Consider the following 20,031-nt stretch of genomic DNA (forward strand, 5'->3'; position numbering starts at 1 on the left):
AATTCCATGTGGCTGGGGAGGCCTCAGAATCATGGTGGGAGGTGAAAGGCACTTCTTACATGGCAGCAGCAAGAGAAAATGAGGAAGAAGCAAAAGTGGCAACCCCTGATAAACCCACCAAATCTCTTGAGACTTATTCACTATCACAAGAATAGCATGGGAAAGACCAGCCCTCATGATTCAATTACCTCTCCCTGGGTCCCTCCCAGAAACATGTGAGAATTCTGAGAGATAAATTTCTGGTTGAGATTTGAGTGGGGACACAGCCAAATCATATCAATGCAGGGTTTGGTTTTCTGTTCCTGTGTCAGTTTGCTGAGGATAATGGCTTCCAGCTCCATATATGTCCCTGCAAACGACATAATCTTGTTCCTTTTCATGGCTGCATAGTATTCCATGGTATATGTGTACCACATTTTCTTTATCCAGTCTATCATCGATGGGCATTTAGGTCAATTCTGTGTCTTTGTTATTGTGAATAGTGCTGCAATGAACATATACGTCCATGTATCTTTATAATAGAATTATTTCTATTCCTTTGGGTATATACCAAGTAATAGAATTGCTGGGTCAGATGGTATTTCTGCCTCTAGGTCTTTGAGGAATCGCCACGCTGTCTTCCACAATGGTTAAACTAATTTACACTCCCACAAAGGGTGTAAAAGTGTTTCTTTTTCTCTGCAACCTTGCCAGCATCTGCTGTTTTTTGACTTTTTAACAATTGCCCTTCTGACTGGCATGAGATGGTATCTCAGTGTGGTTTTGATTTGCATTTCTCTAATGATCAGTGATGTTGAGCTTTTTTTCATATGTTTCTTGGCCGCATGTATGTCTTGAGAAGTGTCTGTTCATGTCCTTTGCCCACTTTTTAATGGGGTTGTTTAAAACAAACCATTCTTACGGCTTTCTTAGGGTAACATTTTGAGAACATTGGCTCATTCCCAAACATAAGCCTTCTCAAACCGATTATAATCTAACCCTCACCAACTTCAGTAGGGCTTGCCTGCTGACAGATCCTCATCAAAGCAAAGTCAAAGCTAAAGTTCAGGGGGCCAGAAACTGTGAGTAAACAGAGGAAGCCAGTAAGGAGAGAGCAGAAAATGTAGCCCATGGAGGGGAGGAGACAAACTTCAAGAGGAAAAAGTTCCCAATGCTTGCATGTCTTACTTCTTCAACCTCATAGAGCCCAACAAATAAGTTATAAGAAAGGGAGAAGAGGCTGGGTGCGGTGGCTCATGCCTGTAATCCCAGCACTTTGGGAGGCCGAGGTGGGTGGATCACAATGTCAGGAGTTCAAGACCAGCCTGGCCAAGATGGGGAAACCCCGTCTCTACTAAACATACAAAAATTAGCTGGGCGTGGTGGTGCACGCCTGTAGTCTCTGCTACTTGGGAGGCTGAGGCAGGAGAATTACTTGAACCCAGGAGGTGGACGTTGCAGTGAGCCAAGATCACGCCACTGTACTCCAGCCTGGTAACGGAGTGAGACTCCGTCTCGAAAAAAAAATGATAACCACTCCCACCATTATTGGAGTCTGGACCAGCCAGCCAGATTTCCACAGGATGTCTCTGACCTGCAGAGGGGCTAGGAAGGTGAGAGGCATCCAGACTATGCTACAGAACTCAGTAATCAGAGCCTGTGCTGGAGCCACCAGGGTCCCAGGACCACCCTGTGAATCTCCTGACAGGAGCAGGCTCCTCAATGCCTGAAAGAAATCTCAGCAGAACTCCTGTGATTCATAAGTGAGTCATTTACTAATTTATTATCAGTATAGATTCTCCAATGGGGGAAAACCGGCAACTTCCGGAGACATTTTTGGTTATAACAACTAGGAGAGGGGCATCTACCACTGGCATCTAGTGGGTAGAGGCCAGAGATGCTGCTAAACATGCTACAATGTACTGGACAACCCCACCACAAAGAAGGATCTGGCTCCAATTATCAGTAATGTCGAGGTTGAGAAACTCTGGTGTCAGCGGCAGGAGAAGCCTTAGAGGGAATTTCCAAAGTGGTAGGATCAACACAGGATAGACCCTGAAGTTTAAACTTCTTCCAGGGGGACTGCTACCTACTTTGGAGAATACCATGCTATATCACTCGCTGTGGCCTGATGTCAAGTTATAGGTAACAGATGCCAGCAGAAGCTGTGGCCAGAGAAAACCAAGATAAACTTAAGCAGACAGTCCTTGTGAAACTGAACAGAGTCAAAGATAATGAATGGAGAAACTGAGGCTAATGAGTTTGACCTCATTCCTTCCTCGCCCCACAATCAGGGGATTTTGTGACTGAATTTCCTACCAATAGCAAAGGAATAAGAAGGCTTAGGTGAGAGGGGAAAGGGGCTAAATTGAGGGGAGCAGTGGAGCAACAGATTAGTGGGTAGCACATTTATTTTTATTTACCTTTTTTTGTTGTTGTTGTTAAGACAGAGTCTTACTCTGTCACCCAGGCTGGAGTGCAGTGGTACAATCATGGCTCACTATACCCTCGAACTCCCAGGCTAGAGCCTAGGAGTAAATACTAGGATTACTAGTAATTACTCTAGTAATTACTCTAGGATTACTAGAGTGATCCTCCAACCTCAGCCTCCCGAGTAGCTGAGACTACAGGCATGCACTACCACACTGGCTTACTTTTAAACTTTTTGTAGAGATGGGGTGGGGGTCTCACTATCTTGCCCAGGCTGGTCTTGAACTCCTGGGCTCAAGCAATTCTCCTGCCTCGGCCTCCCAAAGTGCTGGGATTACAGTTGTGAGCCACCACGCCCAATCCAATGGTAGCAGATTTAAACACAGGTGGATTTGGAAAAAAATCTTATGATAGGTTTAAGATGAGACAGCAGGTCTGTTGAAACTAAACAGTGCTTTGTTAAGCTTGTTTTTGGTTGGTCAAGTACAGAAAGGCAAGTGTCTCCGCTAAAGAGTGCATAGAGCAGGAATCCTAAGCAATCACCAATTTGAGAACATGAACACAGAAAGCAGTTGCCACACACTGCCCATTAACATATATACTTTTAAAATTCCTTATTTTCAATTTTATTTTTTTGCTCTCTCAGCAGAATCAAATATATGTTAATTATTCTCATGGAGGCTTGCATTCTCTGGGACCTAGGCCTGATAAATCATGGTCAGTAGATTTCCTTGTAACACAGGGCTGGGGAGCATATGCCAAACAGGGAATGTTCTGGAAAACTCCTTAGGCACAAGCTGAAGATCTGCTTGAGGTTTTGGATACAGAACATTTATAGGATACCTCTTGGTGGTCCAAGAGGACTTGCGTCTACTTTGTACATACAGGATTTTGTTTTTAATTAGATTGATTCACAGAGAACCAAACCTAAGGAATCACACCATTCATTCGTTCATTTAACAAAGTTGTAGGTTGAAGCATTTACCAAGTGCTGACAATAGAAAGAAGTCCCGGATGTGCTTTGTCAGTTTAGTCGGGACTACACAGATGAGTCAATAACTGTAGTGGAGTGATGGGACCTCAATTGCCAGGAATCCCCCGGCTCTCCTCTCTTCTTGTGTCTCCTGAGGTAGTTAGCTTCCCTCCCTCCCTCCCTCCCTTCCTTCCTTCCGCTTTCTTTCTTTTTCCTTCCTTCCTTCCTTCCTTCCTTCCTTCCTTCCTTCCTTCCTTCCTTCCTTCCTTCCTTCCTTCCTTCCTTCTTCCTTTCTTCCTTCCTTCCTTTCTCCTTCCTTCCTTCCTTTCTCTTTCCTTCCTTCCTTCCCTCTCTCCTTCCCTCCTTCCCTCTCTCTCTCTCTCTCTTTCTCTTTCTCTTTTTCTTTCTTTCTCTCTGCAGATTCTGGACCCATTCCAGACTTACTAAAGGAAATTCTGTAAAGGTGAGGCAGTTTTTTAAAGACAGCAGCCCTCTCTGTTGCCCATGCTGGAGTGCAGTGACCCGATCATAGCTTATTGCTGCCTCGACTTCTTGGGCTCACGTGATCCTCCCCCCTCAGCCTCACTGAGTAGCTAGGACTACAGATGTGCACCCACCACGCCCGGCAAACTAAAAAAATATTTTTTTTTAGTAGAGACAGAGGTCTTGCTATGTTGCCCAGGCTGTTCTAAAACTCCTGGCCTCAAGTGATCCTCCTGCCTCAGCCTCCTAAAGTGTTTGGATTACAGGCATGAGGCACTGAGCCCGGCCTAGCTACTCTTTCTGAGTTGTGCCCGCTACACAAAGGTGTCAGGTACATGAGACGTCTGTGCATTTCTGGCCTGGACTCCATATTAAGTGCTCCGTAAACATCAGTTGCTATTATCAACAGCACCCTGTTTTGGCTGGAAGAACCTTTTCTAAAACAGGAAATCAGGAATCAGCAGTTTTAAGTTTTCCAGGTTATATTTTAACATTGTGTTCATATGCAAAACAAAGTTTGTGAATCAGCACGAATGCTGGCAAGTCCTGGAAAGTTTCTGATCATGGACTTTCACGAGCCCCCAAGGCGAGCAGAGACAGAAATCCAGGACACCCTGGGCGCCGCTTTCCAGTCAGGCGCCGCCTGGACTACATTTCCCATATCCAATTGCCAAGCTCCTGCAGGATTGGCCAGAACAACGCGGAAGTGATTACGGGTAGCCCAGCAACGGGCGGAGTCCCGGACCGAAACTGGATGCGCACGCCCCTTCCCTGCGGCGGGGAGGCGGACAAGGCTCCGCTCCATCTCCAGCGCCTCGGAGCGCTCTCCGGTTTTGCTGTCTAGCCCGGCGGCAGCGCGATCTCTTAGGCGCTTTCACCGCCTTCCTCTCTCGGCCCTGCCCCTTTGACGCCGGCATTCGCGATGTTGCGGAGACTGGATTTCAGCTTCGCGGTCGGCGGAGCGGCCCCTGGAGGGCGCAGTGCGCAGGCGTGAGCGGTCGGGCCCCGACGCGCGCGGGTCTCTTTTGGAGCCGGAGTGAGTTCCTGGGCGAGGGGACCCGGCAGCAGTTGATTGGGGGGCTAGGTGCTTCCACAGTCAGCCATGGCAGCGCTGCGCTACGCGGGCCTGGACGACACGGACAGTGAGGACGAGCTGCCCCCGGGCTGGGAGGAGAGAACCACCAAGGACGGCTGGGTTTACTACGCCAAGTAAGGGGGCCGCAGTGGGGCCGCGGACGCACCTGGGACCCTGCAATGCCCTCGGACGCCACCAGCGCGGGGAGGGCGCGCACTCCAGCGCAGCGAGTGCCGTGCAAAGTGGAAGTGACTGTTAAGGAGCTTCAGGGTTTCAAGGGTCCAGGGTTCCCAGGAGGGGCTGGCCCCCTTGGTGGGCCCTGGGTCCAGCGGGGGTCACCTGGCGGCTTCCCGGCGCGCCCTCTGCTGTTCAGGATGCAGCACTGCGCGGCGCGGCGAGGGCAAAACGGCCTCATCCCCGCCAAAAAATAAAGACATTTTAAAAAGTGCACGTGCTCAGCTCCCTCCTGCAGGCTCTAGGGTTGCAGGGCTAGGAGTTTTGTTTTGTTTTCTCCAGACCGGTATTGTTCAGTCACCCAGGCTGGAGTGCAGTGGTGCCATCATAGCCCACTGCAGCCTCTACCTACCGGGTTCAGGCAATCCTCTCATCTCAGCCTGTAGCTAGGACTACAGGCATGCACTACCATGCCCGACTATTTATTTAAGTATTTGTAGAGACTAGGGTCGCACCATGTTGCCCAGGCTGGTCTCGAACTGCTGGGCTCAAGCAATCCACCTGCCTCAGCCTCCAGAATTGTTGAGATTACAGGCGTGAGCCACTGCGCCCAGCCAGGAGTATTTTTTTTTAGCAGAAGTCCTAGATAGCCTCACTATCGTTCCGTGGGAAAGTTTTGGAAACCACAGCAAAACCTTCATCTTTAACTGTGTGACCTTGGGCCATTGAAAGAACGTTTAATCTCGGTCTTCTTACCTGTAAAATGGGTTGATGTGAGGGTCAGTTCAGGCACTGTGCATAAAGCACACAGTAGGTACTCTCTGTTCCTTAACTGTCTTTCCTGATTGCTCTTCAGATATGACAGTGCGTCTTATATCAGCACCTTAGAATCACGTAGGAAATGTTCTAAATACACGTTTTGGGTCTCCGTAGAGAACCTACTGCAGTAGACTCTCAACCTTGGGAGTCTGTTTTTTAAGTTTTCCAGGTGAGGTGGATTATCACCTGGTTTTGAGAAACATGGATGTAAATCTGATTTTCAGCACCTGGGAAACTTTTTGTAAGTGGCTTTTTCTGGGCCCCACTTCCAGAGGGTTTTTTTGTTTGTTTGTTTTTCGTTTTTTTTTTTTTAAAGACAGAGTCTCGCTTCGCGCCCAGACTGGAGTGCAGTGGTGCGATCCCGGCTCACTGCAACCTCTGAATGCCGAGTTCAAGCGATTCTCGTGTCTCAGCCTCCCGAGTAGCTGGGATTACAGGCGCCCACCACCACGCCTGGCTAATTTCGCCCTGTTGGCCAGGCTGGTCTCCAACTCCTGGCCTCAAGTGATCCGCCCACCTCGGCCTCCCAAAGTGTTGTGATTACAGACAGGAGCCACTGCGCCAGCCCAGAGTTTCTGATTTAATTGGTTTGGCCTCTCCCCTCTCCCTTGGTAGGTTGTAAAACTCTTCCCTCCCAGGTGATTCTAATATATGCAAGGATGTGAACCACTGCTGCCTTTGGTGGCAAGGTAGAAGAAAAACAAAGTTCTGATGAGTTCATTCAAGACACACAGAGGTATTATGTGCCAGGTGTTTTGCTGGCACTGGTTATACCGAGGCAAGTAAAAGCCAGTTGTCATCCTTAGGACCCAGTCTTATTAGGGCACAGTGACATGTGTAGGAGCGTCCCCACGCAGTGTGTATACCGGGAAGCAGCGTGTCTGGCATGAAGTGTGTGTAGGTATTGGGGGGGAACGTGAGGGAATATAGTGGCACACTCACAGTAACCTTGACTTCCTGGGCTCAAGCGATCCTCCCGCCTCAGCCTCTTGGGTACCTGGGACCACAGGGGTGTGCCTCCACACCCAGTTAATTATTACATGTTTTTTGGAAATGGGGTCTCACCATGTTGCCCAGGCTGGTTTGAACTCCTGAACTCAAGCCAGCCTCCCTCCTGAAGCTCTGGAATCACAGGCCTGAGGCTCTGTACCAAGCCCAGAGCGGTGTTTTGAGCGCAAGTAGAAGTGGGTGGGGCAGGAGGGCAGTTCAGGTAGAGGGAACAGTGAGAGGAGAGGCCCCTGCATGGCCTGTCCAGGGGCCCGTGATCTTTGTGAGGGTCCAGGAATGTGAAGGTTAAGGCAGGGAAGGGAGGACCCAGTTCAAGGAGTTCTGCGCCTTGTGGAGAAGCTTGGGCTCTGTTGGCAGAGGCGGAGAGTGGCATTCGGCTTGTGACGTCAGGAAGAATTTCTGGCTCTTGGGAATTAAAGGGCCTTTTCCAGCAGCAGCAGAACTCCATTAGCCTTTGCAGGGTCGAGACAAGCTCCTGAGCGGGCACTTACTGTCCCTGTCACCTGTACGTCTGTCGGGAAGGGTTCCTTTTCGTCTTTCAGAGCCGAGCTTACGTGTCACTGCCCAAGAGACATGTAAGCTTCCTGACTGTGGGTGTCCCCTCAACCTTGTACTGGTCACCTTGTTTCTCTGCTTCTTCGTGCTCAGCCTTGGCTGTGTACTCTTCCTCGTTGGCCCTGTCTCCCTTGCCCAGGTTGCAGACATCATGAGGGCAGCTTGTTCATCTGCGCGTCCCCGGTGCTTGGCACCCAGAAGCTGTAAGATGAACCCCTGTGGGATGAGTAAATGAATCATCTCAGGAAGGTCAGCCGTGGGCTTCTGTGGGTGGGTGAGCGGTGCACTGGGCCTCAGAGTACAGAGATGCACATGACCCCCTTCCGGCTTCCTAAGCCCACCTGTGTCTCTGGCTCTGTGGGGCGTCTCCTTCTTTGCCACTCAGCCACAGAGGTGCTTCTGCCTCCCTGCAGGCGTGCCCTGGATCCTGGCGCCAGGGCCCTGGGGCTCCCTTGCTCCCGCTTGCCCTGCGTGCCCCCTGTGCCTGCCTTCCTGCTGCTTGGCCTTTCTCCCATCTGCTTTCTTCCCGTGGCCAGGGCGCTCGGGTGCATACATGGTTTCCAAAAGCTCTTCCTCCAGCCCCCCGACTACTGTCTTAGGTGTCAAGCTGGCCTCTCGGACTCTATTTTTTTTTTTTAATTTAATTTAAAATTCCGGGATACATGTGCAGGATGTGCCATGGTGGCTTGCTGCACCTGTCAACCCATCACCTAGGTATTCAGCCCCACATGCATTAGCTAGTTATTGTTTACACCAGCTGAGATGCCAGGGCTTGGCTGGCTCCCAGCTGGAGGACTCATCTCTCTGGACCTTCTGTCCATCCCCGCCAGCCCTCAGTTCTCTGGGTGTCAGGGCAGAAAGGCTGAAGTTCTTTGGGCGTTAGGTTAGGATGCCTCTGATCCGTCGCAACCCCACCTTCCCTTGATCTCTCCTGATCTGTGAGCATCCTGGCCCTTTTCTGTTTAAATTTTTGTGCTCGTTCCAACCCCTTTTCCTTCCTGACTCTGGAAGTGACGCTGGTTTTTCTCTTGGGGTTGGGGAGACTTTGCGGATGTGCTTTCTAGGAGGCTTCTCTTTGAGTCATTTCTTTTCCATATTGTTTCCCCTCGTGTAGCAGGGCCACGGCCAGGGAGAGAGGCTGTAGCTCCCACTGAGACCTCGGGGTCTGGTGGAGCCTGGTCTTGTGTGGCTGCTGTTGGCCTCTCCTGCTTTCCCACCTGCCCCATGGTTCACTTGTATGTCTCAAAGGCACGCGCGTCTTAGGGCTCCAAAGCCCACCAGGCTGGCCCCCAGGGATGGGGTCTGGGGAGACCAGAGACCTGAGAGTGCTGGTGGGTCTTTCTTCTACCCCTCTCCCCTAACAGTCTCAGAGCAGCCCCTTCGTGGGACATGGGGAGGGAGGGACAGGGTCTCAGTGTCAGAGCCGTCCTTGTTTGCCCTTCCCTGTCCTCCTTATGAAGCTCAGGCCTTTTGGCAATCAGAGGCCTCCATGTCTCCTGCGTCCACAGGGCTGGCTGTCCTCACCGTCAACTCTAGATCTCCCTGTTAACTTACACTGTGTTCAGAACACAGACACACACCCTGTAGGCGGGACATGGTGGGAGGCCAAGGTGGGAGGATTGCTTGAGCCCAGAAGCTCGAGGCTGCGGTGGGCTATGGTTGTGTCACTGTACTCTAGCCTGGGCCACAGAATGAGACCCTGTCTAAAAAAAGAATAAAAAAATAACAGAAAACACCCCATGCGTGGAAGTGTGGTATTCACGTAATATGATGTTCACTTAATTTTGAATCCTTTGGTTTAAGTTTAGATTACTATTAATCATCTCTTTAAATGGCAAGCTTATTGAAAAAATAAAAAATCAAAGTTGGCTTTTATTTAAAGGAGAATAGGAGAACACTTAGGGGACATGTGTTCTAATTTTCTCTTCATTAAAAAGTCATTTAAGGTTATAATTAAAAAGAACACCTTTTAATTAATTTTTATGTTTATGAAAAATAAGTCTTCTGCTGAAAGGTAGAGTTCTTAGTTCTTCCTGTGTTAACTCTATAACCCCGAGAAGTAGGTGCTGTTATTGTCCCCATGTAAACTGTTGAGGAAACTGAGGCATGGGATTAAATGACTTCTTCAAGGGCAGAGTGGCTGGCGTATGGGAGACCCAGAAAACGGGCAGTCAGGCTCCAGAATCTTCACGACCAAATTACTGTCTCTGCTTCAGCTGGTCCTGGGTTCTTCCCCATTGATGGTTGTGTTCTGCAGGGGACGGTTGGCAATGTCTGGAGACGCTTTCTGTTGCCACAGCTATGGGACTGGGGTATTGGCATATGATGGGCAGAGGCCAGTGGTGCCCAAGACAACCCCACAACAGAGAATGATGTGATCTGGGTGCAGTGGCACATGCCTGGATTCCCCGCACTTCGGGACGCTGAGGCAGGTGGATCAGTTGAGGTCAGGAGTTCGAGACCTGCCTGGCCAACATGGTGAAACCCCATCTCTGCTAAAAATACAAAAATTATCCAGGCATGGTGGCAGGTGCCTGAAATCCTAGCTACTCAGGCTGAGGCAGGAGAATTGCTTGAACTTGGGAGGCAGAGGTTGCAGTGAATTGAGATTGCACCACTGTACTCCAGCCTGGGTGACAGAGTGAGACCGTGTCTCAAAAAAAAAAAAAAAAAAAAAAAAAAAGAGTGATTCAGCCTCAAGTGTCACCAGCAGTGAGGACGAGAAACCCTGGTTTAGGCATGTTCTGTGAAAGTCAAGAACATAGGTTGACAGAGTTTGTTTTGTTTTCTAAACGTCTTTCTGAATAAATAAATAAATATTCTGAGTGAGTTTTGTAGCTCCTTTGGAAAGTATTCATTCTCTATGTTTACATCTGCGCACCTGCTGTGGGCCAGGCACGAAGCTACATGTCTGAGGGCCCAGCTTCACCTACTAAGGGCCGGGAGGCTCTTTCTGCGCCAGCCTGCCTACTGTCAAGGCTCAGCTTCCACTGTTAAGGGTCATTTCATGGATTTTTTTTTTTTTTTTTAGGTTGAGTCTTGCTTTTTCACCCAGGCTGGACTGCAGTGGTGTGATTTTGGCTCATTGCAACCTCCACCTCCCAGGTTCAGGAAATTCTCATGCCTCAGCCACTCAAGTAGCTGCGATTACAGGCATGTGCTACCATGTCTGTCTAATTTTTGTATTTTTAGTAGAGATGGGCTTTTGCCATGTTGACCCGGCTGTCTTGAAATCCTAGCCTCAAGTGATCTGTCCGCCTCGGCCTCCCACAATGCTGGGATTACAGGCGTGAGCCACCGCGCCCAGCCACTTTGTGGATTGTTGAGGGTAGAGTTTTTTGGAGCCAGGCTTCAAGTGCGTTTGATGTGTGCCTATGAGATGAAGACTACTTTTAATGGCAGGCAAGGAAAGTGCAACTCCGTCTCTTAACTTTCTTGAAGAAGCGTGAGACAGCTCTGCAAGGGGCAGGAAGGTTTCGCGTTGTTGCCAATGCTTGGTGTATCTGATTGCTGTTCCCGTCCCTTTTGAAGGAGAAGCAGGAGTTGGTATGCCAGTATTCCCTCTGTGCCAGCGGAGAGTGGATGATCCTTACCAGAGAGTCAGAGCTGCTTTTTTTTTTTGAGATGGAGTTTTCTCTTGTTGCCCAGGCTGTAGTGCAATGGCGCGGTCTCAGCTCACCACAGCCTCCGCCTCCCGAGTGCAAGCGATTCTCCTGCCTCAGCCTACCGAGTAGCTGGGATTACAGGCATGCGCCCCCACACCCGGCTAATTTTGTATTTTTAGTAGAGACAGGGTTTCTCCACGTTGGTCAGGCTGGTCGTGGACTCTTGACCTCGGGTGATCCGCCTGCCTTACCCTCCCGAAGTGCTGGGATTACAGGCGTGAGTCACCGTACCCAGCCATAGAGCTGCTTTTTTTGCAAGTGCTATGGGATGGTGGTTGATGTACAAAGTAGGAGTTTGTCTTTGCTACTGATACCGTAGCTGGTACAAGGATTTAATTCTCCAAGCACTGTCACAGGTGTCGCGTGTGTCGCCTTCTCAGCAGCTCTGTGAGGTGGCAGCGCTGAGGACACTGCCTGGACTCAGCTAGCACGGGTTGCTCAGTCTTCAACATGCTGAGTGAGGCGTTCCTGCACCGTGACAGAGACCCAGCTGCCAAGACTTTGTCAAGACAGACCAGAAGCCAGCAATTCATAAAAAGACCTTGCCTGCAAGTTGTAGAATTTTTTAAGAAAATTCATGCTCTCTGTATTTATTTTCTTTAAAGTAATTGACAGGGAAAGAATGTTCATGTCCTATCACCTAGATGGATGTTGCTGATTTAAAAATGTAACTGTCTGTGTTGGATTGAGTAGGTAAACTTTTAGGGAACCCAACCTACCCTTTGAATGCCTCTTGTAGCACCTGGCTTTTTCCCTGATGAAGTAATTGTATGTTTTCCTGGATTCCTTCTTACCTGGTGACACGTGTTTCTAGTTATTGGCCTGCTATTTTAATTATAACTTTGGGTGGTGGTCTGAGATGAAATGTTAAGTTTGACGCAACAATCAGACTAGTTTATGTAACTGATTTGTTCACAGTAACAGCTTACATTTCCCAGAGCTTTTTGTATGCCAGGTGCTATGTGAAACCCTGGATATACAATATTCTTATATAGCAGCCCTCAAGATGAGTGCTAGGATTATTTCTATTTTGCGGGTGAGGAAATGGAGATTAAGGCACGGGGTCGCGTGGCCAGAGGTGCACAGCGCACAGTTATGTGACTTATGGGGCTGTCTTACTCCATCTCTTAACTACCTCTTGGGACCAGGTAGGAACCAGTGCTTAATGAAACACTTTGAAGTTACATCTGCGGAAAGAGTAAACATTTTAGCTGGACAAATGGCTTCTAGTCCCAGCCACTGAAGAGGCTGAAATAGGAGGGTCACTTGAGTCCAGGAGTTCCAGTCCAGCCTGGGCAACATAGTGAGACCCTGATTCTTTAAAAAGAAATACAAATAAATAAGTAAACATTTTAAGAGATTATATACATTAGATATTATGAATTTTGTCGCTACATCCTGGAATAAAACTAAAACAAATACAGAGCAAAATGCCTCTAGATTTATTTATTTATTTATTTATTTATTTATTTATTTATTTGAGACAGAGTCTCGCTCTTTCGCCAGGCTGGAGTGCAGCGGTGTGATCTAGGCTCACTGCAACCTCTGCCTCCCCGGTTCAAGCAATTCGCCTGCCTCAACCTCCCAAGTAGCTGGGACTACAGGTGTGTGCCACCGTGCCCACCTAATTTTTGTATTTTTGGTAGAGACGGGGTTTCACCATGTTGGCCAGGATGGTCTCGATCTCCTGACCTCGTGATCTGCTCCGCTAGGGCTCCCAAAGTGCTGAAATTACAGCGTGAGCCACCGCGCCCAACTGCCTCTAGATACTTTGAGTGATTCAGCAAGCCTCCTAAAGTTGACCCTGTAGCTGGGGTCACAGTCCTCTTTCTTCTTCTTCCCTCACTTCTTCCTTATATCTGGCTTCTAAAGGCAGGCTGTCGAGAAATTTCTATAGGGCTGCTGCTGCTTCTAACATGAGGAATTTGACCTGATGTAAACAGTGACATTTATATTCTGCCCATGCCGTCTCTGAATGTCTGTTTTTACTATTCTTAAGAGAGAGTATTATCTGGGAGAGAAAAAAAGGTAATACAATTGATTACTTTTTAGAAGAGTTAATTTTTATTTATTACTGTGGTTTTTTTTTTTTTTTTTTTTTTTAACAGTCACACCGAGGAGAAGACTCAGTGGGAACATCCAAAAACTGGAAAAAGAAAACGAGTGGCAGGAGGTTTGTATGTTGTTGTCAAAGGATCTTGGATTGAAGCATGAAGTAGACGGGGAAAATGTCACCGGCAGAGAGGTGACAGGTTATGGTGTGTTTTTGGGAGGGCTCTCTGGTAGAGAAAACCGGATTCCCACTCTGAGGAGCTTATGGGATTTGGCAGAAGAAGAAGATGATATCGCAGGGTGGAGTGAGGATGATTTCTTACTGGCCTTAAAGTACCAAAATGGCCGGACATGATGGCTCACGCCTGTAATCCCAGCACTTTGGGAGGCCGAGGCGGGTAGATTACCTGAGGTCAGGAGTTCGAGACCAGCCTGGCCAATATGTTGAAACCGCATCTCTTCTAAAAATACAAAAATTAGCTGGGCATGGTGGCGTGCGCCTGTAATTCCAGCTACTTCGGAGGCTGAGGAATAGGACGCTCTCAAACCCAGGAGGCGGAGGTTTCAGTGAGCCAAGATCATACCACTGCGCTCCAGCCTCGGTGACAGAGTGAGATGCTGTCTGAAAAATAGCAAAAATGACAACAGAAAACACAATAAAAATAATTGAGGGCTTTGATTCACAGTGTATGATGTTTTCCTATAGTTGCAGTGTTTATAAAGTTGTTCTTGGCTATACTATGGAATTAAATATGTAAGTATTTGGGAATTTCGTAAAGATTACCATGACTTCTAGGTGATTCTGAGCTAGTGTGTGATCCACAGAATGGAAGTATAAGAAAGAACCAGGCGAGGTGACTTGTGCCTATGATCCCAGCAGTTTCGGAGGCAGAGATGGGAGGATCACTTGTGCCCAGGAGTTTGAGATGAGCCTGGACAACATGGTGAGACCCCATCTTAAAAAAAAGTTTGAGAAGATTCCTGCCCTTAAGAGGTTTAGGGTCTAGTTGAAGCGTCAACGTGTACACATGAGAAAAAATGGCAATGCCGTCTAATATGATGTGAGGCATCACAAGTCAGCGTATGAATGACATTGGTTGCCTGCCCTGCATGTAGGTATGTTCTGTGAGCCCATTCAAGGGAGAATTCCCATTGATTGGTGCAACCAGTAAGGTTTATAGAGTGATCAGGCATAAAATAGGTTTTCTTCAAAGCAAGAGGCAAAAATGTGGAGCCCAGGTGGGATCAGGGGCCTTCTGCAGCTGCCGCAGTTGGAACATGTGACTGAAGCCAGTTGATGTGACAGCTGTTGGGTGGGAGGGACAGGCTTGGGGCGGGGCCTGGAGGGCTCCTCCCCTTCCTGACCCAGGAATTGTCTTTACTTCTCCCTGGCACCTGTAGACCTGTCTTTCTTGTGTTTCAGATTTGCCATACGGATGGGAACAAGAAACTGATGAGAACGGACAAGTGTTTTTTGTTGAGTAAGTATCTACAAAGAAACCACTCTCAGCTATTTTGCTTTTTAATAGGCATTTTTAATTATAAAACTAATACACAGTAACTGTAGAAAAATACAAAGTATAATAGTATGGATCTGTAATCTTAGCAGAAGTAACTACTTTTAACATCTCTGGATTTATTCTTCTATTTTCGATGCACATGCATCCTTTAAAAAAAAGTAAAGAGGCCTGGTACAGTGGCTCATGCCTGTAATCCCAGCACTTTGGGAGGCCAAAGTGGACGGATCACGAGGTCAAGAGATCGAGACCATTTTGGCCAACATGGCGAAACCCCATCTCTACTAAAAATACAAAAATTAGCTGGGTGTGGTGGCACGCGCCTGTAGTCCCACCTACTTGGGAGGGTGAGGCAGGAGAATCACTTGAACCTGGGAGGCAGAGGTTGCAGCGAGCTGAGATTGCGCCACTGCACTCCAGCCTGGGCGACAGGATGAGACTCCATCTCAAAAAAAGAAAAAGAATGCACTGTGTGGGCTGTTTAGTAACCTGCTTTTTCTACATAATATATTGTGAGCATTTTCTTGTATCCTTATCTGTTTTTCAAAAAGATGCCATTTTGCAGCTCTGGAGTTATTATTTTGTACAGATGTACTATAATTTATCAAATTGCCTATTGGACTTTAATGCTAAATTCCTTTTATTGAGAACCTATAATTATAAATAATGTGTTGAGTGAACATCCTTATCTGTAAGACTTTTTCACCTCTCTGATTGTGTCTTCAGGATAAATTCCAGTATCACGCAGCAATAGTAACTGCCTGTCCAACATACAACATGAGCCAGGCCTGATTCTGATCATCTTGTGTCTGTAGCATTAGGTCATTCGATCCCCACGGTGCCCTGAGACGTAGTATTGTTATTATCGCTAGCTTACTGCCAGTGACACAGACTTGAGGGGGTAGGTGACTTGGTAAGGATTATACAGTAAAGAAGTAGCACAGCCAGGCTTTGAGCCCAGCACCTGCTCCAGGGACTGTATTCCTGACCACTGTAGTTAAGAGGGGAATGAATGTTTCACGACTGCTGACATTTAAATTAGAAGCTTGAGTAGTCTTTGACAGGATTAGGATTGGTTGGTTAATAGAAGTTGATTTAAGCAGGATTTTTTTTTTTTAAGTTATGAATGTAACATAAACGTTTTAGTGTTTTGATTCAAGTACACCAACATTTAGGGGTCGGGCCAGCCCTGCTCTTTGAGTTTGAGTTCGCTGCAAGGATCCAGTGTTGTCTTCCTTCCCCAAGCACACCTGTAACATAACATCTACAATTTCTACTTTCACCTTAGGGTTGAGCAAACACAGTATTTTCAAAGAATCTGATTGCTACATCATTTGGGACTTTTATGGTTTTTTCCTAGCATTTTCACTGCAGTTGATTGAACCAAAAATTTTTTTTAGCTGCTTGTCTTTGAGGCTCTCCAAAGCATTCAACCACATTTTCATAGATAACCAGTGACACTATTTTTCACCTCCCATGTTATCAGTTCGTGTAATACTAGCTTGCTAAATAATGTAGTTACAGTAACAAGTTCAAATGACATACGTGTTTTTTGAGCAAACCTGGTGAACTTTTGGTGCACAACTAATATTGAGAGCTAATGGGCCAAGGCTTGCTTGAGAGGAGTCTCTCAGGCCGCCATAGGCAGCCCCAGGACAAGGCTGCCTAGCAGTTGGATAGGTGGGAGTGCCTGTTATTTGTTAAAAGGCTTTTCCCCTAACTTGTGAAAGTTTTTTCCCCCTCAGTTAATTGAGGATATCAACGCATTGGTTATATGTTGGAAACGTTTTTTTTTTCCAAGCTTTCTTTTGTGTGTGTGTATGTTTTGTTTTTTTTTGTTTTCAAACTGGGTCTTGCTGTGTTATCCAGGGCTGACGTACAGTGACAGTAACAGCTTGCTGCAGCCTCAACCTCCTGGACTCAAGTGAGCCTCCTGCCTCAGCCTCCTGAGGAGCTGGGACTACAGGTCCTGCTCCAGAATGGGACTACAGGTCCTGCTCCATACCACCGTGCCCAACTAATTTTTAAATACCTTTTTTTGTAGAGACTGAGGCTCAGTATGTTGCCTAGGCTGGTCTTGAACTTCTGGCCTCCAGTGATCCTCCTGCTTTGACTTCTCAAAGCATTGGGATTACAGGCATGAGCCACCACACCTGGCCGAATGTCTTAAATTATGTAGTCAGATCAGTTTTCTCCTGTGCACTGTGTGCCTTTGCATTCACGCTTGGAAAGTTACTCCCTGAAATGGGTATTAATCAACCAAGAGCAGCAGTTCTCAGGCATGGTTCCTGGACCAGCAGCATTAATATCACCTGGGAATTCATTAAAAATGTACCTTCCCAGGCCCCCACCCCAGACCCACTGAACCAGCACCGGGGTGGGGCTGGCAGTCTGCGCTCTAATAAGTCCTTCAGGGGATTCTGATGCTCCCTAGCTTGAGAGCCACCTCGCTAGAGCAGGGGCTGTCTACTTTGTCAGTAAAGGGCTAGATAATATGTTTTAGGATTTGGAGGCCATAGGGTTTCTGTTGCAGTGATTCAACTCTGCCTTTGTATTGCTAAAGCAGCTATACACAATATACCAGTGATGGCCATTGTTGTGTTCCAATAAAACTTTATTTACAAAAACAGGCAGTGGGCCAGATTTGGCCAGCTCCTGGTCTAATCTAGAGGAGTAAGCAAGGGCTCACGTGATCATCCTCCCACCTTAGCCTCCCAAGTAGCTGGGACTACAGGCATGTGCTGTCACACTCGAAATTTTGTTTAGTTTTTGTAGAGACGAAGTCTCACTATGTTGCCCAGGCTGGTCTTGAACTCCTGGGCTCAAGTGATTCTCTTGCCTTGGCCTCCCAAATTGCTGAGATTACAGGTGTGAGCCACTGTGCCCAGCCTCCAGTATATTTTAATACCGTTTCTACAAGATTTAAATCAGTTCCAAATCAAAATGAGTGCTCGTAGAAGGTATGAGTGCAGAGCCTTCAAATGAAAATCGTTAGAATTTTATTAGTCGGCAGGTTTCTTATTTACAACTAAGACTTCCATTTTGAGTTTTCTACTTCTCTCCGTCTTTAGACCCTTGCACAGGGCTGAGAGATTTAACTGAAATCTACTGAAAAGAGTGGCTGGCAGATCTTACAGCTGCATTTACATGAATTAGATAAAAACCCAAAGCCTTCTCAAGAAGCCTTTTTTGAGATCTAAAGATACACGGCAATAGTTATTGTATGTTATAGCATATGTTCTAGGCAGTTCTGAAGGAAGGGTTTGATGACTATCTTTTTTGGCAGAAATGTGATCCTTCTGGAGGCCGAAAGGTAGATTCAGTGGGCCCCAGTTCTTTTCAGGTTTAAGGAATAAGCGTTTTGGGCTATGAAAACTGGGGTTTGCCTAAAGTGTAAGATTGTGTTATATTTATAAATGCCTGTGTTCGTTGCTGTGGGTTCACTGCTTGCTCCTTTTCTGGGCAGCCATATCAACAAAAGAACCACCTACGTGGACCCAAGACTGGCATTTACTGTGGATGATAATCCAACAAAACCAACCACCCAGCAGAGATACGACGGCAGCACCACTGCCATGGAAATTCTCCAGGGTCGGGATTTCACTGGCAAAGTGGTTGTGGTCACTGGAGCTAATTCAGGAATAGGTAGGCTGTTCACTTATTTATTTATCTTTGGGACTGCTATAATGAAATCCACTTAGATCTCACTATAATGGAATTTTGTATAGTGGTTCTCTGATTTAAACATGAGTTTTATCCTTTTCAGCTATCATTTCATTAACATCACCACCTCTTTTTAAATGCTAATGTTGTCATGGAAGCCTATGTAGGGGCTGACCTTGAAGTCTCCCAAAGCTGAACACTCAGCAAAAGACTGTGGCTATTTTGGTATTCAGGGATAAGAGACAACAGGCTCCGTCTTAAGAGTTTTTGACCTGGTCTGCATGGTGTACGGGCATATTCCAATTACCTGAGTTATTCAAACCAAAATTGATTGGTAATAGAATACGGGGAACAACAAGGTATTATGTCTTTGGAACAAAGGATAGTACAGGTTTCGACTGGTCACTGAGCATATCATTTTCTTTGGGCACAGGATCTTATTTCTCTATAAAATTGGAGAATGAGTTCCTGTCTTCACCTCTAAATTAACCCTCTTAATTGCCAGTGTTTACCCACAGAGGCCATCATGGGTAGATGGCTCCAGAGGGTATCCTTGCTTCGATATGATGGACTGTTAAGGAGACAGGAGCAAGGCAGAAGCAAACCGTAACTCTTCATAGGTTTTTATTCTGATTTTGCTTTGGTCTATTTACATAAGTATCTGACTCAGTGAGAACCACCTGCTTTGAGTTTAGATATGCATCTTCAGATTTGTCGACATAGAAAACATTGCATTTGGCTGTCTTTTGTCAAGTTTTCTCTGTCCTTTTGGTCCCTCCCAGTCCCTACACTGCCCCCTTGATGGTCTCCTGTACTCATTTGTTTGTTAATTTTGTTTTTATTTTTGTTTTCTGTGGGTATATAAAGGTGTCGATATTTATGGGGTTCATGAGATGTTTTGATACAGGGATGCAATGTGAAATAATCACATTATGGAGAATGGGGTATCCATCCCCTCAATAATTTATCCTTTGAGTTATAAACAATTCAGTTATACCCTTTCAGGTATTTTGAAATGTACAACTAAGTTATTATTAACTATAGTCACCTTGTTGTGCTATCAAATAGTAGGTCTTATTCTTTCTTTCTTTTTTGTACCCATTAACCATCTGCACTTCTTTCTTAATTTTGAACAATTCCTTGAAGCTCCAGAAATATTTTCTGGCATGATTAGGGAAGCACAGGAGGTAAAAATACATTGTTCAAGGGTCATTTATTGTGTCGTACAAGGTCTGAAATCTAACAGGCTGCCATCCGAGCCGAGAATTTTTGACTGTACTTGCCTACGAAGGTGAAGAAGCAAATGGGATTTTTTTTTAAGAATTGAAAGGGATTTATTTAAAATCAACTCTCATACCTCATCCTGGGCTCCAAATATGTTCAGTCCCTACATTGGAGTAAATTTTATATAATTGTCATTGAAGTCAAAACTGATGATGTAATATTAAAAACAGTGGCTGCATCCCCAATCCAAGAAGCAATACATTTTGTTGATCATATTAACTACTGTTAGGGTGAATGTGTGGACCCATACACTTGTGGAATAATTAAGAAAAAAGAACTTAAGGACTTAAAAATGTCTCTTTTAAAAATTTAACAAGTTAACCAGAGACTTTAAAGATCTTATTCTCCTAATCT

General features: G+C 46.5%; 1 protein-coding gene across 4 annotated transcripts in view; it reads left to right on the forward strand.

The window, feature by feature from the left end:
* The first annotated feature begins 4,330 nt into the window (after nt 1–4,330).
* Nucleotides 4,331–20,031, forward strand: part of WWOX (WW domain containing oxidoreductase) — a 1,119,552-nt gene continuing 1,103,851 nt past the window's right edge. For 3 of the 4 annotated variants that reach the window (XM_025369939.1, XM_025369941.1, XM_025369942.1), the window contains exons 1-4: nt 4,331–5,074; nt 13,270–13,334; nt 14,637–14,694; nt 18,197–18,375. In XM_025369939.1, coding sequence (XP_025225724.1) covers nt 4,968–5,074; nt 13,270–13,334; nt 14,637–14,694; nt 18,197–18,375 — 409 coding nt within the window. In that variant the 5' untranslated portion in view covers nt 4,331–4,967. The remainder of the gene's footprint in view (nt 5,075–13,269; nt 13,335–14,636; nt 14,695–18,196; nt 18,376–20,031) is intronic. The other variant, XM_025369940.1, reaches the window with a different exon arrangement.

Source organism: Theropithecus gelada, chromosome 20 (genome assembly GCF_003255815.1).
Source record: "Theropithecus gelada isolate Dixy chromosome 20, Tgel_1.0, whole genome shotgun sequence".
NCBI classification, from domain to species: Eukaryota; Metazoa; Chordata; class Mammalia; order Primates; family Cercopithecidae; genus Theropithecus; species Theropithecus gelada.